At 44.0% G+C, this 25,671-nt stretch overlaps 2 protein-coding genes across 6 annotated transcripts in view; both read right to left on the bottom strand.

The window, feature by feature from the left end:
• Window positions 1-12,322, bottom strand: part of CEP350 (centrosomal protein 350) — a gene marked incomplete in the record, with an annotated part of 95,929 nt that extends 83,607 nt beyond the window's left edge. The window contains 1 exon segment of the mRNA XM_056531935.1: window positions 12,258-12,322.
• An 11,966-nt stretch (window positions 12,323-24,288) lies between these two features.
• Window positions 24,289-25,671, bottom strand: part of LOC130282944 (torsin-1A-interacting protein 1-like) — a 60,707-nt gene continuing 59,324 nt past the window's right edge. For 4 of the 5 annotated variants that reach the window (XM_056531943.1, XM_056531944.1, XM_056531942.1 and 1 more), the window contains one exon: window positions 24,289-25,376. In XM_056531943.1, the coding sequence (XP_056387918.1) occupies window positions 24,577-25,376 (800 nt within the window). In that variant the 3' untranslated portion in view covers window positions 24,289-24,576. The remainder of the gene's footprint in view (window positions 25,377-25,671) is intronic. The other variant, XM_056531946.1, reaches the window with a different exon arrangement.

Genomic DNA, 25,671 nt, shown 5'->3' with positions numbered 1-25,671 from the left:
TTAATCAACTGGTGCCAGAAAGATAAACAGATTTGTAAATGATTTCTATTAAAAAAAAATCTTAATCCTTTCAGTACATTTTAGCATCATCTGTTTGCTACAGAGGAAAATCTTTACTTTTTGAATTTCTTTTTTTTTGTCTTGTCCACAGTGCTCTCTGCTGACACCTGATGCCCGTATCAGGAACTGTCAAGAGCAGGATAAAATCCTCAGTAGAGATGAGCGAACTTACTGTAAATTTGATTCGTCACAAACTTCTCGGCTCGGCAGTTGATGACTTATCCTGCATAAATTAGTTCAGCTTTCAGGTGCTCCCGTGGGCTGGAAAAGGTGGATACAGTCCTAGGAGACTCTTTCCTAGGAATGTATGCACCTTTTCCATCCCACGGGAGCACCTGAAGGCTGAACTAATTTACGCAGGATAAGTCATTAACTGCCGAGCCGAGAAGTTTGTGACAAATTGAATTTACTGTAAGTTCGCTCATCTCTAATCCTCATAGCAAACCTATGCTGCTCTGGAAAGTTCCTGACACGGACAGAGGTGTCAGCAAAAAGCACTGTGGACAACACAAAAAAGAAATTCAAAAAGTAAAGAATTTCCTCTGTAGCATACAGCTGCTAAAAAGTACTAAAAGGTTACTAAATTAAAGGAGTAGTCCAGTGGTGATTCAGTGGTGAGCAACTTTATCCCCTATCCTAAGGATAGGGGATAAGTTGCAGATCGCGGGGGGTCCGACCGCTGGGGCCCCCTGCGATATCCTGTACGGAGCCCCGACAGCCCGCGGGAAGGGGGCGTGTCGACCTCCGCACGAGGCGGCGGCCGACACGCCCCCTCAATACAACTCTATAGCAGAGCCGAAGCGCTGCCTTCGGCAATCTCCGGCTCTGCCATAGAGATGTATTGAGGGGGCGTGTCGGCCGCCGGCTCGTGCGGGGGTCGACACCCGCTATCTCGGCGGAGAGCCAGGGCCCCGTACAGAGAGATCGCAGGGGGCCACAGCGGTCGGACCCCCCGCGATCTCAAACTTATCCCCTATCCTTAGGATAGGGAATAAGTTTTTCACCACTGGACTACCCCTTTAAGATAATTTTTAATAGAAGTAATTTACAAATCTGTTTAACTTTCTGACACCAGTTCATTTAAAAAAAAAAAAAAAAAAGTTTTCCACTGGAGTTCCCCTTTAACTACTCCTAACACCCCTCCTGCCCTTTTTCCAAGCTTTAAAAAGCTCTGTATCATACCTTTCCCCTTGCTCACATTGTGCGAGCTCCTGGCAGGAGAAAGTGGGCGTTCCTCAGGAGGCGCAACATCACTGAAGCCTGTGAGATCTGTGCTTCGCCATGCCCCACACACACTTCCTGAGTTTGGTCTCCTGCCAGGCCGAGAAGAGACCAAACTAACTGTTTGACTTGCATCAGGGAACAGAACAGAGCCACCTAGTGGCTGTTTTTTCAATCACATTAAAAACATATAAAGGTTGAGAATTTTAACAGCATAGTGTCTTATAATTACATAAGGAAAAATATATTAAAAGTTTAGTTTGGCGACAGATACTCTTTAAAAATCCTCATTTGTTGGCCGTACATTTCCCTGAGTTATAGAGAACTACGTCAGGATGTTAATTGGTGACTCAGAGTGAAAGATACACGTTAAATAATGGCAACTGTGTAACGGTGCAAAGGTGTGAACGGTGATCTGTCAGCTGTATTTGCTGCTAAGAGATGCAGACACTGTAAGCCAGTCAAGTAGGGGACAGGCTATGAAAACTGTATGGCAACAGCTCTGCCTCTTTGACACTTGCTTTTATATCATGATTAAAGGGGTACTCCGGTGGAAAACAAATGTGCTAAAAATCTTAATCCTTCCAGGACTTATCAACTGCCGTATGCTCCACTGGAAGTTGTATTTCTTTTTGAATTTCCTTTCTGTCTGACCACAGAGCTCTCTGCTGACACCTCTGTCCGTATCAGGAACTGTCCAGAGCAAGAAAAGTTTGCTATGGGGATTTGCTTGTGCTCTGGACAGTTCCTGACAAGGACAGAGGTGTCAGCAGAGAGCACTGTGGTCTGACTGACAAGAATTCCAGAAAGAAAAAAGAACTTCCTCTGGAGCATACACGAGCTGATAAGTACTGGAAGGATTAAGATTTTAAATTTAATTTACAAATCTGTTTAACTTTCTGGCACCAGATGATTTAAAAAAACAGGAAGGAATAAACAAACACTCATAACTCTGCAACTACTACAAATGTAAGTAACCTCTTTTTTAAGCAGTTCACCTGCACTATAACCCAGTATACTGGTTTCAGTGTGGGTAAACAGGCTGTCAGTTTCTCTTTAAATATAAAAAGTTCCCTTACCCAATTACTCCATTTTCGAAGTTCCGTCAGAAAATCGGCCGTTAGAAAATCCCATTATAGTCTATTGGATTTTTCTAAGAGCTGTTTTAACCCGTTATGAATAACAGCCATTATTTTGTGACAGAAGATAGTAACGGGAGAAATAGTTCATGCACTATTTCTCCCGTTACTATCTTCCGTCACAAAATAACATCCGTTATTAATAACGGGCTATAGCGGGTTAAAACGGCTATTAGAAAAATCCCATAGACTATAATGGGATTTTCTAACGGCCTTATAGGATTTTGTAACTGCCGTTTTACAGCTGATTTTCTCACGGATCTTCGAAAACGGAGTAATTATGTAGTGTGAAAGGGGCCTAAAAAATAAATAAATTAATTAATTTATAATAAAAAAACATATCTGGTTTTAAAAAAAAAACATAATCACTGGGTACGGAACTGTCCAAACTATTAAATTGTCACATTCTTGATCTAACACGGTCAACAGTGTAAATGCTAGTCAAAATTGCAGATTTTAGGTCACATCCCAGGAAAAAAAAAATCATAAAAAAAAGAATATATTATGCAAAACTGGTACTGGTTAAAACTGCAGCCCCCGACACAAAAAAAAAAAAAAAAAATTTTAAAACATAAAAATTTCAAGCCGTGCCTTACCAGGTGACATAACAGAGGGACATCATAACAATATCTTAGAAATGATTGTAGAGGATAGACGGGGATGGCACCACTGAATGCTGTATAGCCGAAAAAATAAACAACTGTGGGGATAATGAGCCAGAGTAGCAATAGGTGAGGGGTGCAAAAAGCCTGAAGTGCAATCAAAAACTTGAGAACAATAGGCAGCAATGCACTCACCTCTAAAACTTAATTTCTTTATTTCTAATCCATTCGATAAAAGCGGGCAGGCTAGGCTAGAGTAGAACGATAAAAAGCTGCAGCGTTTTATCCAGGGCTGTGGAGTCAGTAGATAAATGTTCCAACTCCACACTTTTTTTGTACTTCGGACTCCGACTCCTCTGTATTAATATGCGAATGTATTTATAAACACTTACAGTTGAATCCAAGAAGCTAGTCCACCAAGTCCTTCTAAGCGCTTCTAGCAAAGAGAGGTAGTTGGGCAGAAGCTGCTGCCTTCTCCTTTTTGTGTGCTGATCTGCTGCTGAAGATAGGGCAGTGGGAGGATCCAGGAAGGGGCATTTATTATAAAACATGATTTCCCTAGTAGAATCCCAGAGTCATGTTTAAAGTTTAAGCTAACAATAGGAGTTTACAAGTTTTTATAGCCTTAGCTGAATGGCAGCAGTTTTTCCAACGGTTTACAGCTTCAGTCTTGAACTATTGACCCTACACTTATACAAGTGTCTCTAGTCCTGCAAAAAACATATTTACTTAATCCCTTATCAGTGAGAGGCTAGGTTATCCATGGGTTCCCTGTAACAGCAGGACACAACACTATGGAAAGTATAAGTATTGCCGCTCCTAATTGTGCGTTGCGAGCCATATAGTGAAGCACATGAAAAGCTTCTTCACAGTCACTTAACGTGTTCGTTTTGCGGTTACGTGAGGCACTACATGCATTGATCTTTATTCTTACTGTAGAGAAGTCATTAATTATAACTTTTTGTGAATTGGGACATTTAAACTTGCTTTTTTTTAACCCGATAACGACCACGGACGAGTATAGACGTCCAGGTTGGCGGGCGTTCCCGCACCTGGACGTCTATACTCGTCCATTATTCTCGTGGGTGCTGCCCAGTGCACCCACGAGATCGCGGCAGGGACTCGGCTGTAACACACAGCCGGGACCCTGCTGCACTGCCAGGACCGAAGTAAACTTCGGTCCCGGCAGTTTTAACCCTTACAGCCGCGGTCGGAAGTGACCGCGGGCTGTAAGTGTTATGACAGAGGGAGGGAGCTCCCTCTGTCACTCCTGCAGCACCCCGCATCGCGATCGCGGGGTGCTGTGTGTGTCCGCGGCTGGCCGGGACCTGCCGCACTGCCGGGAGTGAAGTTCACTTCACTCCCGGCAGTTTAACCCTTACAGCCGCGGTCAGAAGTGACCGCGGCTGTAAGGAGTTCTGACAGAGGGAGGGGGCTCCCTCTGTCTCCTCTGCAGCACCCCGCAGCGCGATCGCGGGGTGCTGTGTGTAGCCGCACTGCCGGGAGTGAAGTTCACTTCACTCCCGACAGTTTAACCCCTACAGCCGCGGTCAGAAGTGACCGCGCGCTGTAAGGAGTTCTGACAGAGGGAGGGGGCTCCCTCTGTCTCTCCTGCAGCACCCCGCATCGCGATCGTGGGGTGCTGCTGCATACCTGGGCTGCCGGGGGTCCTACAAAGACCCCCAGGTCTGCCCTGGGTATTGCCTGCCAGTGAAATATGCTGCCTGCTAGTGAAAACTGGCAGGCAGCATATAACTGCAATGCTTTGGAATACTAAGTATTCCAAAGCATTAAAAAGTGTAAAAATAAATAAATAAATAAAATAAAAGTGTAAAAATAAATAAAAATGTAATAAAAGTGTAAAAAAATATATATATTAAATATACATTTATTAAATGAATCTAATTAAAAAAAAAAGCATTATGTGTAGGATCGCATTGGCGGACATCCGCAGCATGTAATATGCTGCGGATGTCCGCCACGTGATCCTACACATTATGCAGCAGTCACGGTAATGAGCTCGCTGCTGCGGCTGGGTAGCTTTGTGCGTCCACTCATAGCGGCGGATTTTCCGCCAGCAGTCATGAGCGGACACACTGAGCTACCCAGCCGCAGCAGTGACGGATATATTTGCCATGAGCGGGTGCTTATTCCCACAACATGGCGGATATATCCATCAGGAGCCTTAACTGTCACAGACAGACGCGTTATACTGCCAGCCGACCAAGGATCAATCAGAGAGGTCCCTGGTGCAGCCAATAACTTGTAGGGGTGCGGTATATAAATGGGGTCACTTGTGGGGGTGGGGGTACTGTTCTGCCCTGAAAGCCAAATGGCGCTCCTCTCCTTCTGAGTCCTACAAGTATAAATATATGCAACCAATTAGTGTTAAAATAGCAAAAAATCATATTTTTTTGTAAAAATTTCATGATTTTTTGCATTGTAAAAAAAAACTACAAATGATAATCGGCTTACTTTTACATGAAGGACAACTTGTGACAAAAAAACAATGTCAGAATTATCGTGATTGGCAAAACGTTACCAGAGTTATTCTCTAATAAAGACAGACATCCCCGATTTGAAAAAACAGGCCTGGTCTTTCAGGGGCGTACAGGTTTATTTGCATTGGTCCTTAAGGGGTTAATTCCAATCAAAATTTAGTAGGAGTCGGTGCATTGTTTGCCGACTCCAGGTACCCAAAATTTCGACCGACTCCTCGACTCCGACTCCACAGCCCTGGTTTTATCGTTCTACTCTGCCCTAGCCTGCCCGCTTTTATTGGATGGATTAGAAATAAAGAAATGAAGTTTTGGAGGCGAGTGCATTGCTGCCTATTTTTCAAAATTTTTTGATCTTAGAAACGGTATTTCCATATTTTATCGGGTTTGCAATTATTTGTTACAACAGGTGTATTAGGAGAACCAAATAAAAAAAAAAAAATAGATAAAATGAATGAGTGACTAAAAACGTGTAATATTGTGGCTCTTTAAAGAACAAAGATCTAAAATGAGAACAAAGTTCTAGAATCACAGTTATTAAAGAAGGCGGTGGATTATACCTAAAAAACTTTAAAATGAATGCAGATCAAACAAGTGCTGCCGCCATTGATCCTGTAATTCACACGGGCAGAGGACACGACATTGCGTCTGTGATGTTGACAGATGATCTCAATGACGAGCAGATGAAGACATGTCAATTATACTTCACCGGATCAGCCCCGTCCTGCCGCACATGAAAGGGCCCGGGGGATGACCGGGGTTTATATCGCACATACACCTCAACTGCTTTGTTTTCTTGAAGAGGTATTGTTGCTGTGATACAAATGAGGGTTTTCATAAAGTTAAAGGGGTTGTCTTCTTAAGACAGTGGTCGGATGCCCACCATACTGCGGATACACAAAATGTACACAAGTACAAACCAGCTCTCAACTTTCAGGCCGGGGCTAGGACCGCACGGACAATGCTGTCGAGATAGATAGCAATGTCTGCAGCGCAGATTCCGTCAGAACAAGTTCAATGTTCCGGAGGAAATCGGAGATCGGAATTTTCTGACTGAAATTCTGCAGTGTGAACGGGTTAACGGAAAACCAATTCACCTGCATTTTACCTTAAGGCAGCAGAGTTTCCAACTGGAATTAAAGGGGTTGTGCGCTGCCCTAATTTTCGGAGCTCCGCTCACAGCGTCCGGTAGTTCATTACTCCGAACGCTGTGTGCGGGCTTCAGTGTTCGCGGCCGCCGGGCGTGACGTCACGCCCGGCCCCTCCTGACGTCTCGCCCTCCCCCTCAACAAAAGTCTATAGGAAGGAGGCGCGACCGCTGTCACGCCCCCCAGCCCATAGACTTTGGTCGCGAGGGGGCAGGCGAGACGTCGCGAGGGGGCAGGCGAGACGTCGCGAGGGGGCAGGCGAGACGTCGCGAGGGGGCAGGCGAGACGTCGCGAGGGGGCAGGCGAGACGTTGCGAGGGGGCAGGCGAGACGTCGCGAGGGGGCAGGCGAGACGTCGCGAGGGGGCAGGCGAGAACACGGAAGCCCGCACACAGCTTTCGGAGTAATGAACTTCCGGACGCTCCGGAGCTCCGAAAATTAGGGCAGTGCACAACCCCTTTAAGAAGCGGAATTCCAGTCGGAAATTCTGTAGTCTGAACCCGGCCTTAAACTTTATTCTGCACGGATGGCCTGGAGTCTGGTCTTTAAAGGGGTATGCCGCTGGAAACCATTTTATTTTTTTTAAATCAACTGTTGCCAGAAAGTTAAAACAGATTTGCAAATTACTTCTATTTAAAAATCTTAAAGGGGTATTCCAGGCCAAAACTTTTTTTTTTATATATCAACTGGCTCCGGAAAGTTAAACAGATTTGTAAATTACTTCTATTAAAAAATGTTAATCCTTCCAATAGTTATTAGCTTCTGAAGTTGAGTTGCTGTTTTCTGTCTAACTGCTCTCTGATGACTCACGTCCCGGGAGCTGTGCAGTTCCTATGGGGATATTCTCCCATCATGCACAGCTCCCGGGACGTGACATCATCATTGAGCAGTTAGACAGAAAACTTCAGAAGCTAATAACTACTGGAAGGATTAAGATTTTTTAATACAAGTAATTTACAAATCTGTTTGACTTTCCGGAGCCAGTTGATAGATATAAAAAAAAGGTTTTGCCTGGAATACCCCTTTAAGATTGATGTTTTTTTTTAGATATGAACCTTAGGGTGGCATGGTGTAGTAAAATCCCAGCATTGATGCAACTTTGAGGTGGCAGTGTTTCCCAACCAGGGTGCCTCCAGCTGTTGCAAAACTACAACTCCCAGCAGGCCCGGTCCGGGCCTGCTGGGAGTTGTAGTTTTGCATTAGCTGGAGGCACCCTGATTGGGAAACACTGCTCTAAGGGAACCAAAGCCAACATTGCGACCATCATAGAAAGTTCACTCGTCAGCTTGTGCCCCACTGCAAACCGGCACATATATTGCAGCCTGTAGTCAGACGCCAGCCAATCCGCTAAAAGAAAAAATGCAAACAACTGTAGCGTAGTTGTCACGGACGTGTAAATGTTACCAGGGAATAAAGAAACCACCTAACAGATTCTACTTTACTTTTCAGTCTCATGATCCCAAATACCCACTCCCATTGACTCCAATGGGAAAGGGGAACGGGGCAAAAAGTAGGGACAGGTCCCTTCTTTCCACTCAGTTAAAGGGGTACTCCGGTGGAATTTTTATATTTTATTTTTTTTAAGTGAAATAGATTTGTAAATTACTTCTATTAAAAAATCTTAATCCTTCCAGTACTTATCAGCTGCTGTATATTACAGAAGAAATTGTGCATGTCTTTCCATTGTGACCACAGTGCTCTCTGCTGACACATCTGTCCATGTCAGGAATTGTCCGGAGCAGGAGAGGTTTGCTATGGGAATTTGCTCGTGCTCCGGACAGTTCCTGACATGGAAAATGGTGTCAGCAGAGAGCACTGTGGTCAGACTGGAAAGAACAACACAACTTCCTCTGTAGTGTACGGCTAAGGCTCCAGCTATTGCAAAACTACAACAACTGGTCTATAGGATCTTCTATAGGATCAGGGATTATCTTTTGGTCAGGAGAGTTATTTTTACCGTTTCAGAATTCCCCTTTAAAATGTCATATTTCTAATGTACAAATAGAATATAAAAAATGTAAATAAATAAAAAAGGTGCGTCTGCACAAAAGTCAACAGAACTTATATATTTATATAAAAAACTAAAACTAAAAAAAAAAAATCCAGTGTAGAATATGTTTACACACGAATGACATTTGTTGCAAATGTTCAGGAAAAATCTGCAACATTTCAGTCCTGGATAATAAAAGATAAAAAATGTAAAAAAAATTCTCAGACTTCTTTTCATGTAATCCTAATTACAACCTATACCAGAGTTTTCCAAACAGTGTGCCTCCAGCTGTTTTAAAACTACAACTCCCAAAAGCTGTCCGAGCATGCTGGGAGTTGTAGTTCTGCAACAGTTGGAGGCACCCTGGTTGGGAAACACTTTCTTTAGCGTCCCCTCATCGCTGCCAGTGTAACAGTCTCTTTAGCGTCCCCTCATCGCTGCCAGTGTAACAGTCTCTTTAGCGTCCCCTCATCGCTGCCAGTGTAACAGTCTCTAGCGTCCCCTCATCGCTGCCAGTGTAACAGTCTCTAGCGTCCCCTCATCGCTGCCAGTGTAACAGTCTCTAGCGTCCCCTCATCGCTGCCAGTGTAACAGTCTCTAGCGTCCCCTCATCGCTGCCAGTGTAACAGTCTCTAGCGTCCCCTCATCGCTGCCAGTGTAACAGTCTCTAGCGTCCCCTCATCGCTGCCAGTGTAACAGTCTCTAGCGTCCCCTCATCGCTGCCAGTGTAACAGTCTCTAGCGTCCCCTCATCGCTGCCAGTGTAACAGTCTCTAGCGTCCCCTCATCGCTGCCAGTGTAACAGTCTCTAGCGTCCCCTCATCGCTGCCAGTGTAACAGTCTCTAGCGTCCCCTCATCGCTGCCAGTGTAACAGTCTCTAGCGTCCCCTCATCGCTGCCAGTGTAACAGTCTCTAGCGTCCCCTCATCGCTGCCAGTGTAACAGTCTCTAGCGTCCCCTCATCGCTGCCAGTGTAACAGTCTCTAGCGTCCCCTCATCGCTGCCAGTGTAACAGTCTCTAGCGTCCCCTCATCGCTGCCAGTGTAACAGTCTCTAGCGTCCCCTCATCGCTGCCAGTGTAACAGTCTCTAGCGTCCCCTCATCGCTGCCAGTGTAACAGTCTCTAGCGTCCCCTCATCGCTGCCAGTGTAACAGTCTCTAGCGTCCCCTCATCGCTGCCAGTGTAACAGTCTCTAGCGTCCCCTCATCGCTGCCAGTGTAACAGTCTCTAGCGTCCCCTCATCGCTGCCAGTGTAACAGTCTCTAGCGTCCCCTCATCGCTGCCAGTGTAACAGTCTCTAGCGTCCCCTCATCGCTGCCAGTGTAACAGTCTCTAGCGTCCCCTCATCGCTGCCAGTGTAACAGTCTCTAGCGTCCCCTCATCGCTGCCAGTGTAACAGTCTTTAGCGTCCCCTCATCGCTGCCAGTGTAACAGTCTTTAGCGTCCCCTCATCGCTGCCAGTGTAACAGTCTTTAGCGTCCCCTCATCGCTGCCAGTGTAACAGTCTTTAGCGTCCCCTCATCGCTGCCAGTGTAACAGTCTTTAGCGTCCCCTCATCGCTGCCAGTGTAACAGTCTTTAGCGTCCCCTCATCGCTGCCAGTGTAACAGTCTTTAGCGTCCCCTCATCGCTGCCAGTGTAACAGTCTTTAGCGTCCCCTCATCGCTGCCAGTGTAACAGTCTTTAGCGTCGCCTCATCGCTGCCAGTGTAACAGTCTTTAGCGTCCCCTCATCGCTGCCAGTGTAACAGTCTTTAGCGTCGCCTCATCGCTGCCAGTGTAACAGTCTTTAGCGTCGCCTCATCGCTGCCAGTGTAACAGTCTTTAGCGTCCCCTCATCGCTGCCAGTGTAACAGTCTTTAGCGTCCCCTCATCGCTGCCAGTGTAACAGTCTTTAGCGTCGCCTCATCGCTGCCAGTGTAACAGTCTTTAGCGTCCCCTCATCGCTGCCAGTGTAACAGTCTTTAGCGTCGCCTCATCGCTGCCAGTGTAACAGTCTTTAGCGTCCCCTCATCGCTGCCAGTGTAACAGTCTTTAGCGTCCCCTCATCGCTGCCAGTGTAACAGTCTTTAGCGTCCCCTCATCGCTGCCAGTGTAACAGTCTTTAGCGTCCCCTCATCGCTGCCAGTGTAACAGTCTTTAGCGTCCCCTCATCGCTGCCAGTGTAACAGTCTTTAGCGTCCCCTCATCGCTGCCAGTGTAACAGTCTTTAGCGTCCCCTCATCGCTGCCAGTGTAACAGTCTTTAGCGTCCCCTCATCGCTGCCAGCGTAACAGTCTTTAGCGTCCCCTCATCGCTGCCAGCGTAACAGTCTTTAGCGTCCCCTCATCGCTGCCAGTGTAACAGTCTTTAGCGTCGCCTCATCGCTGCCAGTGTAAGTAATGTCCCCTCATCTTTGTCATTAGTGCACCCCCCCTCCCCTCATGTGTCAAGATCAATAGTGTCCCTTCATCTTTGAAAAAAAAAACAAATTAAAAAGCTAAACTGTTTTACTTGCCTCCGCCTCCATTCCCGCACTGATTCGCGCCCCCTCCCTCCAGTGTTACCCGAGCTAGAGATGTCATGTGACCAAAGCAGTCTCCGCAGCCTCATTGGGCACACTCTGTACACCTGACATCCACTGTAGTGTCAACTAGAGATGAGCGAACTTACAGTAAATTCGATTCAACTCTTTCCTAGGACTGTATCCACCTTTTCCAGCCCACCTGAGCCCCTGAAAGTGGAACTAATTTATGCAGGATAAGTCATCAACTGCCGAGCCGAGAAGTTCGTGACGAATCGAATTTACTGTAAGTTCGCTCATCTCTAGTGTCAACCCAGGCCAAAACAGGGTGAGAGGTAAGTTATATTATATATAATTATTTTTTTTTTTTTTATGAAATAAAAGACAAATAAAAAATAAGACAGACAATCCCTATTAGAATGGGCTCAATAAAAATTAACTATGCACCAGAACAAAATTCTGAATTGCCATGGCAACCTGAGATTTGTCACGCCCTGTCCTAGGCAGCCCAGGTGTCTCCATGGTTACAGACTACAAACAAATCCTGTGCAGTCTGATCTACCGAATGTAACAGTGACCAGGCCCAGCACAACCTTACAACCCTGCTGTAATAATAAACAATAATAACACTAATAATAATATTGGAAATTGTCATTTAAGATGCAATGACCTGCAGGGGGTGGTAGCAGATGCAATGACCTGGTAGCAGAAGGCTCAGTTCATATACAACCAGATAAGCACTACATATACCAGACATAACCATCACCCTATGACAGTGTTTCCCAACCAGGGTGTGCAAAACTACAACTCCCAGCATGCCCGGACAGCCTTCGGCTGTCCGGGCATGCTGGGAGTTGTAGTTTTGCAACAGCTGAAGGCACCCTGGTTGGGAAACACAGCCTATGCGATCACACAGCAATCATACACCATGCATCACAACAACCAGAGCTTCCTTAGAGACTATAGATGCCAAGGATTCTGGTACTTGTAGTCTCACAACAAGACGGGACGCGGACACTAGTGACAACACAGCAGAGGAGCTCCGATCAGTGTTCAGGAGATCGGCCGATCCCCGTACAGCGCCACTACAGCCTCTCACCTCATCCCTCCCGATCCACCAGCGATCCGATCCCTACTTCTAGTCCAGCTGTCTTCTTCTCCAGGTTAGCAACACTACTTCCGCTTCCGGGGGTCACGTCCCGCGCTCTCATTGGTCGGGAGTAGAGGGGACGCTGGTACGCAATCACAACAGACATTCCAAGAGCGCCAGGGCACGCGGGAGGGTAAGCGTTCTCTCGCGAGAACAACGCGGGAGTCTCGTTGACGTCATTGCTAAAGGCGCCATCTTGGTTGAGGCATTGTAGCTAAACCAATTAAATCAGTGGTTCCGCAAACTATGGCTCACTTACTATTACGGAACAACTCCCATCGTGCCCGGACAGCCGAAGTCCTTTTAGGGCATGGTGGGAGGAGTAGTTTTTGTATCAGCTGGAGAGCTACAGGTTGGGAATCACTGGACTGACCCCAGCCCGTGTCTGCATCAGTGTTTTTATAAGTTACTCAAGGCTGCCACCTGCTGGTTACTTTCTCTATAGCATTGACTTTACTTTATTACATTTCTATATTGACTATAAGCACTAGATACCACTTTGTATAGCCCAGTGTTTCCTGCCCAGGGTGCCTCCAGCTGTTGCAAAACTACAACGGCCAACAGATGTCCTGGAATGCTGGGAGTTATCGTTTTGTAACAGCTGAAGGCACCTTTGTTGCGAAACAAGAAGGAGGTAAATTTATTTTTGTATCTACACAACTTTTTTTTTAGGCATATTGGCTGCATATTTGTACACAAATGTTGCTTTACGCTAAAAAAGGGCTTTATCGCTTAGGCTGCATTTAGAGATGAGCGAATTTACAGTAAATTCGATTCGTCACGAACTTCTCGGCTCGGCAGTTGATGACTTATCCTGCATAAATTAGTTCAGCTTTCAGGTGCTCCCGTTGGCTGGAAAAGGTGGATACAGTCCTAGGAGACTCTTTCCTAGGACTGTATCCACCTTTTCCAGCCCACCGAAGCACCTGAAAGCTGAACTAATTTATGCAGAATAAGTCATCAACTGCCGAGCCGAGAAGTTCGTGACGAATCGAATTGACTGTAAATTCGGTCATCTCTAGCTGCATTCTCATCTCATTTTAGCAATACGGTTCCTGTATCAGGTTATTTGTAAAAAAAAAAAAACGTATGTCTCAAAACTGGACTGGACCGAACCGTATACAACCGTGTACAACCGTATATACCTCTGTATACCTCTGTACGGTTTTAAACCGTATACGATTTGAAAATGGATGTCCGGTTGCATACGGTTTAATACATTAATTAAAAAAAAGGATACGGTTTTATGTTTGTCCTTAATTAAATAAAGTTCTTCCTGTTCTATTTGTGGGAAGAACTTTCGGCGTGCACTGCGCATGTGCAAACTGGATGGAACCGTACGCACATGCGGTTCAGTAGACCACCATTTAAAAAAAAAAAAAATTATATGGGTTGTATCTGTTTCTTCACCCGGACATAAAACCGTCGTAGACTACGGTTTTGTGTACGGGAAAAAAACGGATAAAACCGTAAATGATGCAAAACGTACACAACCAGAAGCTACGTTTGGCATACGGTTTGCAATACGTTTTTTTTTCACTGAAACTGGATACGGGAACCATATTGCTAAAACGAGATGTGAGCGCAGCCTTAAGCCGGGTGTACACATTTTAAATCTAAATTGTCAAAAGGCCCCAAAACATATTAAAACAACAAACTTACTGATCTTCGGTTCCTTATTCGTCCTTCAAATTTCCTTTAGGCGGTCACATGACCACCACAGCTGCCTTGGAGGTCACGTTCCGTAACCCTGGCATTATGGCTGCCATTAGAGATGAGCGAATTTACAGTAAATTCGATTTGTCACGAACTTCTCGGCTCGGCAGTTGATGACTTATCCTGCATAAATTAGTTCAGCTTTTAGGTGCTCCGGTGGGCTGGCAAAGGTGGATACAGTCCTAGGAAAGAGTCTCCTAGGACTGTATCCACCTTTTCCAGCCCACGGGAGCACCTGAAAGCTTAACTAATTTATGCAGGAAAAGTCATCAACTGCCGAGCCGAGAAGTTCGTGACAAATCGAATTTACTGTAAATAGAATTTACTGTAATAGAATTTACTGTAAATTCGCTCATCTCTAGCTGCCATCACTGATGCCAGGAGGGTACGGCACGTGACCTCCGATGCCGGTGATTGGTGGTCACGCGAATTCTGCTCCTAAAGAAAGACCAGAGGGTGAAAGGGGCCTTTTGCGATTTTATTTTTATTTAAAACATGGATAACCGGAAACATCTGGCATGGAAATTTAAATTCTGGCATCTGCAGAAAGAATTGGCATATCATCTTTCTGCGGAATCCGCTCGGAAATGCTTTGCCGTCTATTTATGCTTTTCCGGCCGGACATTCTGCCGTGTGAACATACCCTAAGGATGAAGCCAAATTTGCTTTGACGTTTTGCAGTGGTCGCTGTATGAATGGAAACTGAAGGAGCCTTTATGAAAGAGTACTGGGGTCAAACCGCGGAATGTCTGCATGCATAATCTCCGTGCGGACATCCCATGCTGGCGCTAGGACCACAAGGGAATGCGCCAACTCACAGTCCGCGGAAAGTATGGGCAGGTTCATTCTTTTGCAAAAATTCTGCCGTATGCACAACGCAGCAGAACCCTGTTGAAATTAACTGGACACTGCTATAGCGTAATCTCCCTGCAGAATTCCAATGTGGCATTCCGCACGGAAATTCCGACGTGTGAACATGGCCTTAGGTAGCCATAAAGAGTTTGGTAGGGATTTATCATTGGTCCTTGTTTGTAGTTGATTCTCTCTGTTTAACTCTGGAGTTAAAGGGGTACAAAGTTAGGCTGGGTTCACACTACGTTTTTCAACTACGGTTCCCGCATACGTTTTCTATCAAAAACCGTATGGGGGAAAAAACGGATGGAACAGTATGGGAAAAAGTAAACCGTATGGGTTTTTAAACAGTATACTGTTTTTAAAAGTGCATACAGTTCCGTCAGTTTTTACAGAAAAAAAACCCATACGTTTTTGAAATTTTTGTCCATTTTTAATGGGAGGGGTCTTGGGTGGGGACTTTAGTATTCAAATGCGCATGTGCAAAGTAAAAACGTATACGTTTTTCCCGTATGGAACCGTATACATGTGCGTTTCCCATTGACGTCCATGTTAAAAAAAACGTATGCGGTTGCAGTACGGTTTTTAAACCGGAGTCAAAACTGTGGTTGACCACGATTTTGTCTCCGGTTTAAAAACCGTACTGCAACCGCATACGTTTTTTTTAACATGGACGTCAATGGGAAACGCACATGTATACGGTTCCATACGGGAAAAACGTATACGTTTTTACTTTGCACATGCGCATTTGAATCCTAAAGTCCCCACCCAAGACCCCTCCCATAAAAAATGGACAAAAATTTCAAAAACGTATGGGTTTTTTTCTACAAAAACGGACGGAACAGTATGCACTTTTAAAAACAGTATACTGTTTAAAAACCCATACGGTTTACTTTTTCCCATACTGTTTCATCCGTTTTTTCCCCATACGGTTTTTGATAGAAAACGTATGCGGGAACTGTAGTTGAAAAACGTAGTGTGAACCCAGCCTTAAACAGATTTGTAAATTACTTCTGTTAAGAAATCTTAATCCTTCTAGCACTTATTAGCTGCTTAATACTACAGAGGAAATTATTTTCTTTTTGGAACACAATGCTTTCTGCTGACATCACGAGCACAGTGCTCTCTGCTGACATCTCTGTCCATTTTAGGAACTGTCCAGAGCAGTGTGTGTTTGCTTTAGGGTACAAGCGCTGGGGCCTTTGGATAGGGGATACATTTTTTTTCTCCAGGAGACTACTTTCCTTTTTTGTCCTCCTCACCTTTTAAAAGCCAAAACGCTTTCAATTTTTCTGATCCACATGAGGGCTTATTTTTGTGCCACCAATTGTAATGACATCAATCATTTTACCCCAAATATACAGCGAAACACAAAAAATTTTTGTGGGACAAAACTAAAAAACAAAACAAAAAAATATGCCATTTTACTAATTCTGGGGGCTTCTGTTTCTACACAGTGCACTTTTCGGTAATAATGACACATTATATTTATTCTTTAGGTCAATATGATTAAAATGATACCCGATTTATATAGGTTTTGTTTTATTTTACTACTTGTAAAAAATTGTTAGCTTGTAAGCTTAAAATTGTCCTTTCCTGACCCCCATAACTTTTTTATATTTCTATATACGGGGATGTATGAGGGCTCATTTTTTTCACCATGATCTGTAGTTTTTATCAATACCATTTTAGTTGATTTTTATTCATTTTTTTTCTGGTATATGAAGTGATCAAATATGCGCAATCATTTTTCCTGTTATAGACTTAACGACCAGGTATTAGCTGTGGGTCTTAGCTGCTCATAGCGAGCGCTGGGTATGAAGAGCGCTCAGGAGCTTCATATACCAGGAGCAGGACTAGGGCATACTCGTACACATGATGTCCTTAAAGGGCTACTCCGCTGCTCAGCATTTGGAACAAACTGTTCAGAACGCTGGAGCCGGTGTCGGGCGATTGTGACGTCATAGCCCGCTCCGCCCCCTCAATGCAAGTCTATGGGAGGGCGCGTGACAGCCACCACGCCCCCTCCCATAGACTTGCATTGAGGAGGAGGGGCTCTGACGTCACAATCTCCCAGCGCCGGCTCCAGTATTCGGAACCGTTTGTTCCAAACGCTAAGCAGCGGAGTACCCCTTTAAGGGGGATCTGTCAGCTCAGTATCGGGTAAATAGTAGGGATGTAAGAAAAAATCGATTTGCGCGATTATCGTGATTTTTTGTTCCGCGATACTGAATCGATTTTAAAATTCTGAGAATCGATTTTTTTATAAATTATTATAATTAACATTTACTGTATTTCACTCACTGAGTCACAATCCTATTTGTCTGTCTTATTTTTTTTATAACACTTAAACTCCTGACCACTAGTTGGCAGTGTACCTGTTATCAGCTCTGTCCCACTCGCAGCCTGCTACCGCGAGACTACAGACTCAGAACAAACAGGAAGGAGAACGGACGCACTCATAGGACAACTCTCGCGGGACCTTGTTCTTTCTCAGCTAGAATAAGTTTTCCCAAGCTTTTAATAGGGAATATCGCGATATATCGCCAACATGACAGTATCGTGATATACACCCCTAGTAAATAGGTCATGTGACGATAACACCAATCTTAGTGTTTGTAAGGTTATAAAATAGTTGTTTTCTTGGATAGCTGAAGTATAAGGCTCCATTCACACTGGGGAATGTCCACCCAGAGGAATGCCAGCCAGAGGAATGCCAGGGAGACATTTTGCAGGCAGCATGCAGAATAAACTGGCGCTAGGACAGCTTCTTCATAGATTGTACTGCATTTCTGAGCATATTCCGCATAATTATTCTTTTGCTGCAGAAATTATTCAAGTGTACACAGTGCAGCAGAATCCCATCTGCCGAGATGGAATTTCTGAGTAGAATTTTTCTTCCGAATTACACCTGCACACTGTAAGTAATTTCCACATTGAATTTTCTCTGCTGCTTTTTAATTTTTTTTAAAGGGGGTATCTTTAATTTCTTGACCAATGAGAGTTCCAGCAGTAGGACCCCTTGTGATCAGACATTTACCAACCTGTCCAATAGGCGACTAGTGTATCTTCAGACAACCGCTATGGGGGTGAAAACATTGGGGATGTTGGCTTTATTGCGGCAGCAAAAACAAAATAAAACAAAAATATAGTTTGCGGGCAAACTCATGCGCTGATTGGTTGCCACATTCCAGCTGACAGCCTGTGTGTTTTCACCCTTAGGGTATGTTCATACGGCAGAATGTTTGTGCGAAATTCTGCAGGAATATTCCAAACGGACATTCGGCTGCAGCAGAGTCCTATTGATTTCAGTGGAAATTTCGCTGCAGATTTGAGTGGTCCTAGCACTTGCACATTTCCGATCCTTCCTGGATATTTTCTGGGCGGACATTCCGCACATTTTACTGCTGTGTGAACATACTCTAATGCTTGGTGTGTACATCTTATGGATCCATAGGGTGTAATTGATTGAATGTATGTATGTAAGTAAAGGTAAAGCCAGACACGCCAGATACAATGTTTTGTAGCGTTGCAGATTAATTTTAAAGGGGTACTCCGGTGGAAAAAATATATATATATATTTCTTTTTTTTTTTTTATCAACTGGTGCCAGAAAGATAAACATATTTGTAAATGACTTCTATAAAAAAATATTTACCCTTCCAGTACTTTTTAGCAGATGTATGCTACAGAGGAAATTCTTTTCTTTTTGAATTTCTCTTTTGTCTTGTCCACAGTGCTCTCTGCTGACACCTGATGCCTGTATCAGGAACTGTCCAGAGCAGGAGAAAATCCCCATTGCAAACCTATGCTACTCTGGACAGTTCCTGACATGGACAGAGGTGTCAGCAGAGAGCACTGTGGACAAGACAAAAAAAAAAAAAAAAAAAAAAAAAAAAGAATTTCCTCTGTAGCAAACAGGTGCTAAAAAGTACTGGAAGGGTAAAGATTTTTTTTTAACTCAATTGCTAAAATTTGTAGGACTACAAAAAATTGCACTACAGTCCTGGACTAAACAGGACAATTATGGCTGACAGGCCTCCGCCACTCATTATTACAGCAGATCCTAAAAAGACAGACTGGACTGATTCTTTCTTTCTGATTAGAGATGAGCGAACTTACAGTAAATTCGATTCGTCACGAACTTCTCGGCTCGGCAGTTGATGACTTATCCTGCATAAATTAGTTCAGCTTTCAGGTGCTCCCGTGGGCTGGAAAAGGTGGATACAGTCCTAGGAGACTCTTTCCTAGGAATGTATCCACCTTTTCCAGCCCACCGGAGCACCTGAAAGCTGAACTAATTTATGCAGGATAAGTCATCAACTGCTGAGCCGAGAAGTTCGTGACGAATCGAATTTACTGTAAGTTCGCTCATCTCTATTTCTGATGTCTGTCAGTGGCTTATTCCCAACACACTAACCTCGGTGTATCTATGCAAGTCTGTGGATTCTAAAACTACAGCTCATATGTATGACCACCTACTACAAACTGCAGGGAAACCTTCACTGCCCCAGCACATGTATAAACAATAAAGACGACTACTGGAACATATAGTGGTATATTTCAATGTATTCAGCCAAAAAACACAAATGTTTTGTATACAATACATATTATTAGGTAGAAATGATTTTTATTTTCTTTCCAAAAATAGTTCTCATTGTACAAAAGTAAGCCAAATCTACATCTGCGCACACAAGAACAAAACACAAAGAAAATCTGAAACAAATTAATCCTGAATTGAGAAAAAAAAAAAAAAAGAAAAAAAAAAGTTTGACTAAAACCTTTTCATTATAAAAAAAAAAAAAAGTATTTTCTTAATCATTTATAAGCATTTTTTAAAAGCAATGTCACGCATCGATAATATAGGTAAAAGTAATGCATTAAAAACAAGTTACAGAAATACATCAATTCAAATGTAATAAGCACAGAAATGTAATGTTTTTTAGTATGGAGCATAAGCATAAAAAGGTGTATCGCCCCATTACGGGCACTTTTACACCGGTATTTAATTTATCGATGCCAATTGATATAGCAAATCAATTAGCACTTACTAAAAGATTACATGCCTTTCCAAAATGTCATTAAGAAAGTGCCAGACGCCCATTTAGCCCCATTGAATTACTTTAATCTGCGTCCATGACAGCAAGTTAATTAAAGGGTTATTCCAGGAAAATACATGTTTTTATATATCAACTGGCTCCAGAAAGTTAAACAGATTTGTAAATTACTTCTATAAAAAAAATCTTAATCCTTCCAATAATTATCAGCTGCTGAAGTTGAGTTGTTTTTTTTCTGTCTGGCAAGAGTGCTCTCTGCTGACACCTCTGTCTGTCTCGGGAACTGCACAGAGTAGAATAGCTTTGCTATGGGGATTTGCTTCTACTCTGGACAGTTCCCGAGACAGGTGTCATCAGAACTCAACTTCAGCAGCTCATAAGTACTGAAAGGATTAAGGATTTTTAATAGAAGTAATTTACAAATCTGTTTAACTTTCTGGAGCCAGTTGATATATTTTCCTGGAATACCCCTTTAAGTAACAGAAATCTGGGCTACCCTAGGAATTTCTGTACTGTGTAGTTTAAACACTGTGTAGACATACCCTCAGTATAGCTCCAACACTAAACCTATTCTGAGGCAGGTAAATACCCCTAGATCAGTGTTTCCCAACCAGGGTGCCTCCAGATGTTACAAAACTACAACTCCCAGCATGCCAGGACAGCCGAAGGCTGTTGAAAAACTACGACTCCCAGCATGCCCGGTCAGCCTTTGGCTGTCCGGGCATGCTGGGAGTTGTAGTTTTGCAACAGCTGGAGGCACACTGGCTGGGAAGCACTGCCATAGCCTCTGGTATTGCCGATTCTGGTCTCCACTTCCTTGAGCAGGGAGTCAATATTTCAGAGTGCTACTCACTGCATTTTGATGTATTGGGCCTCAACACTAGGAAGTGGAGTGCGATGAACACCATAGTAGTGATACTGGAGGCTACAGGGACCGAGTAATAAGTTTCGTCAGTCTGGGCTTTTTTTTTTTTTTTTTAATAAAAAAATAAAAAAAACTTTTTGCCAAATAACCTCTTTAAGGGTAGGGTCACACGTAACGGATCTGAAGCGTATTTTACGCTGCAGATCCGCCGATGACCCAACCCATTGTTTGCCTCCAGCTGTTGCCACCTGTTCCCCTGCCTTGCTCCACCCCTGGCCTGCTCGTAGCAGCAATCTGTCGCTACGAGCAGCCACACGGGACCTGAAAGTCGGCAAATGCACTCTGACATCGCAGAGCAGACGCAATGTCTGAGTGCACTGCGCAGGTCCCCTGTGTGGCTGCTCGAGCCACTGCGAGCAGGCCAGGGGCGAAGCGAGGCGGGGGAAAGGGGGGGTGGCAACAGATGGAGACAGAAAATGGGTCGGGTCACCGGCGGATCTGCAGCGTAAAATACGCTGCGGATCCGTTACGTGTGTCCCTAACCTAAAGAGGTTCTCCATCTTAGGGTGTACTCACACATACAGTATCATGCGCATATTTGATCTGCAGGATATGAAGCTGCAGATTTTAATGTAAACTAATTGACTGAACACAGCTTCAAATCTGCAGCAACAAACACACGCAATATACAGGTAGGGTCACACATTTCGTATACCCAGCATATTACATGCTGTGCTAAATCCGCGGAGCAGTGAGAAATGAAATATTCTTCTATAAACACACACAAGGATACCAGGCAGCAGCCCTGTGGGTGCAGTGAGGGTTTGGCCTTGAGTAACAATTACATAGGCATGCTGGCCCCGCCTCCAACACTTATTGTACACACAGGGCTGCTGTATGTTTTTGTTTTATGAATAAAATATTTTTCTACCTCTAATATTTATTAGTTATTTTGGTCTTCCTGTAATAACCACTTTTTTCCTCGTGACAACACTTCCAAACACCTATGGTTTCTCAGTATTGACACAGGGACATTGCCTAAACCTATCCACATTAAAGGGGTACTCCGATGGAAAACTTTATTTTTATTTTTTTTAAATCAACTGGTGCCAGAAAGTTAAACAGATTTGTAAATTACTTCTATTAAAAATTCTTAATCCTTCCAGTACTTTTTAGCGGCTGTATACTACAGAGGAAATTCTTTTCTTTTGGGATTTCTTTTCTGTCATGACCACAGTGCTTTCTGCTGACACCTCTGTCCATTTTAGGAACTGTTCAGAGCAGCATATGTTTGCTATGGGGATTTTCTCCTGCTCTGGACAGTTCCTGACATGGACAGAGGTGCCAGCAGAGAGCACTGTGGTCGTGACAGAAAAAAAATCCAAAAAGAAAAGATTTTCCCCTATAGTATACAGCCACTAATAAGTACTGGAAGGACTACGTTATTTTAATAGAAGTAATTTACAAATCTGTTTAACTTTCTGGCACCAGTTATAGTTATATATATATACATATATACACACACACACACATATATATACATATATATATATATTATTTTATTTTTTCCCCCACTGGAGAACCGCTTTAAGGTCCTCATAGTAATTGTGTCTTACCTGTGATCACTGGTGTGGATATACTGTATATTTATATCTACACAGTGTTCCCACCACACTAGTGAATAATAAGCGCACAGGGAAGAAAGTGCTTTCAGAGGGATGTAAGAAGAAGAGGGCCTTTTATATACAACATTTGGGATCCCCCATGTCAATTTATTAGTTGCCCTTTATATTCTGTAAAATGTGCAATCTTAAAGGGGTAGTCCAGTGGTGAAAAACATATCCCCTATCCTAAGGATAGGGGATAAGTTTGAGATTGCGGGGGGTCCGACCGCTGGGGCCCCCTGCGATGTCTCTGTACGGAGGCCAGGCTCTCCAGCCAGATAGCGGGTGTCAACCTCCGCACGAAGCGGCGGCCGACACGCCCCCTCAATACATCTCTATGGCAGAGCCGGAGATTGCCGAAGGCAGCGCTTCGGCTCTGCCATAGAGTTGTATTGAGGGGGCGTGTCGGCCACCGCTTCGTGTGGAGGTCGACACGCCCCCTTCCCGCAGGCTGTCGGGGCTCCGTACAGGAGATCACAGGAGGCGCCAGCGGTCGGACCCCCCGCAATCTCAAACTTATCCCCTATCCTTAGGATAGGGGATGAGTTGTTCACCACTGGGTCACCACTGGACTACTCCTTTAAGGTATACAGAGATTGGTTATCGGTCAGTGCCTGAAAAAAAAAAAAATTATGGATCAGCGGTGTATATGGTTCACAACTCCATTCAAAAGGGGGTCAAGAGCTTGTTTCTTGCTGTATGAGTTGTAGTTTTTACAGGTTCTGTTTTTGGGTACATATACATTTATTGAGTACTTTTTATAATTATTTTCTTAGCTGAATGGAGAAATAAAAAAATAAAAAATACCCACTTTTTATATAATTATGTAATACCATGGGGTATAAATATTATGTTATTTTTATTCTATATTTATTTTATAGGCCACTGAGATGGCAGTGGTACCACATATGTACTGCAGTTCTGCCATAGTTCTAGTTCAGAATAAAAGGATGGGGGCACTTAGTTCTAGGCATTGGTGACCATCCCAGACGTCTGACACCGATGGTATATCATAGTATGTCAAAGGTTTATCATATAAAAGCATCACTAAGTGCAGAGAATTCACAGAAACACCCTAAATCTTTTTAGGATAACCTCTGAACTGGCTTTGGCCAATGTGCTATGAAGAAATGTTCAATGTTCGTTTTGTAGCAAGGAGCGTTCCCAGAAAAATGTTGATTCACCTGACACATTGCAAGCAGAAGTATCATGGGAAGATGGGCAAGGGTGAGAAAGAAAACCAATGTGAGCTGTAGATTCCAAATCGCTAAGAAACTTTTTAAATTTTCTGGCAGCAGCATCTGTCCAAGAGCAAAAGGATAAATGTAATCAGTTAGAGATTGATTGGATTCTAATGTAAATCTTTAAAGGAAAACTGTTACTAAACTCCCCGCTTCAATAACCAGAGGTACTGGCTGGTAGTGCGGGGGACGCTGATGAATATGCTGCCTACCATGCCCAGATCCGTCCCGCCGTACGCCCATTATCCAAATTATTCTTGAAATTATCTTCTACCTGGCATGGGCGGGGTTACAAGGCTCCATCTGGCACTGTGACGTCAGCACCGCCGGCTTATAAATATTCATCCCCTCCCTCTCCTGTGTACACCCGGAAGCGGCCTCAGCATAATGGAGTCCTGTACAGAGCGGGGAGGAGAGGTAGGGGATAAATATTCATAAGCCTGGCAGTGCTACGGAAGAGTGACGCTGATGTCACAGTGCCAGATGGCGCCTTGTAACTGCGCCTGTGCCAGTTAGAACATCATTTGCATATCAAGAATAATGAAGATAACGGGTGAACGGCGGGATGAATCCAGGCATGGTGGGCAGCCTATTGATCAGAGTCCCCCGCACTCCCGGCCAGTACCTCTGGTTAGTGCAGGAAGAGTTTAGTGACAGTTTTCCTTTAAATTTCAATGGCCCCTTGTAATACTGGTGGTATGTGACATCCAAACAGACCAATATAATCTTCTGTCTGTCCTTAATGTATAGTAGGATATTGCTTCCACTTGCTGTTTCCGCCATTAAACAGAACACAATTTTTTCCCCACAGAATCCTGAACTAAGTGACCAGGATATCTAATGTTTTTCTTGCCTTTAGTCTCATGGACTTCATTTATTTCTGTTTTTTTGAACACTGCTCCATGGTATTTTTTTCAGGGAAAACAGGAAGGACAACATGTGATATGCGGCTCCAGATTCCGCTAAACTTGTCCTCATCCATCCCGTCATGGGACAGTTTGGTTTTGGAGTCAATTAATTTTTGGATTAAAAACGCTCTTACTTTCTCTTCCAGATCCGGAAGCGACATGTCCTTCTTCAGGGTTGCGTCGTCCAAGAGCACAGTCAGCAGCAGCATCACATTCTTAAACACCGCTGTTTCATGGTCACAATATTTGTAGAGGATCAGCAGTGACCCTGCGGGCAGTCGTTCTATATGATGCAGCACTGCTGCCCGGGTTGTGGCCTGGAAACCTGTGCTTAGATTATGATCAATGTATTCTTTAACCTCTTCATTGCTTCCTGATGCCCAATCTGATCCAGATATCACTGTGTAGTTGCCGTTAAGGGAGGAGGAATAGATATCCGCTAGCTGTGTGCCAAGACAGAGCAGAGTTTGTTCAGCATCCTGGGCACCAGCGAGGAGAATTATAGCGGGTTCTGCATTGTTTTTCCACTTGTCCAGGTGAAGCTCCAGAATGCGCCTACTTCTACTCCACATAAGCGGAGACTGGTTAGTGAAAACACTCGTAAGATTTTTAAAGTCCCCCTTCAGATCTTTCTTGACTTGTGGTCCAAGTAAAAACTTGCCCCGATTTAACACCTCAAGGACTGACTCTGGTGATATGTAAAACACAGCCGCCATGCCAAGAAGAAGGGCTAGGAGAGCCGGAACTAAAAATGTCATGCATGTTCCTGAAGAGAAAAAAAAACATTATATCCCAAGCCACAATCCAGAAAGTTATAGATGTCTCGCTAAAATATTGATGGAAAACCAGAAAAAACTCAAGAGATTCAGGCTTTTTACTGGAGATGAATAAACTAGGACAGTGATGTCCAAACTGTGGCCCTCCAGATGTTGCAAAATTACAACTCCCAGCATGCCTAGACAGCCTTTTGCTGTCTGGGCATGCTGGGATTTGTAGTTTTGCAACATCTGGAGGGCCACAGTTTGGACATCACTGAACTAGGAGGAGATGCTGATACAAAA

Source organism: Hyla sarda, chromosome 7, assembly GCF_029499605.1.
Source record: "Hyla sarda isolate aHylSar1 chromosome 7, aHylSar1.hap1, whole genome shotgun sequence".
Lineage (NCBI taxonomy): Eukaryota > Metazoa > Chordata > Amphibia > Anura > Hylidae > Hyla > Hyla sarda.
The sequence above is the reverse complement of the archived record's forward strand: the minus strand, read 5'-3'. Positions and strand labels throughout refer to the sequence as shown.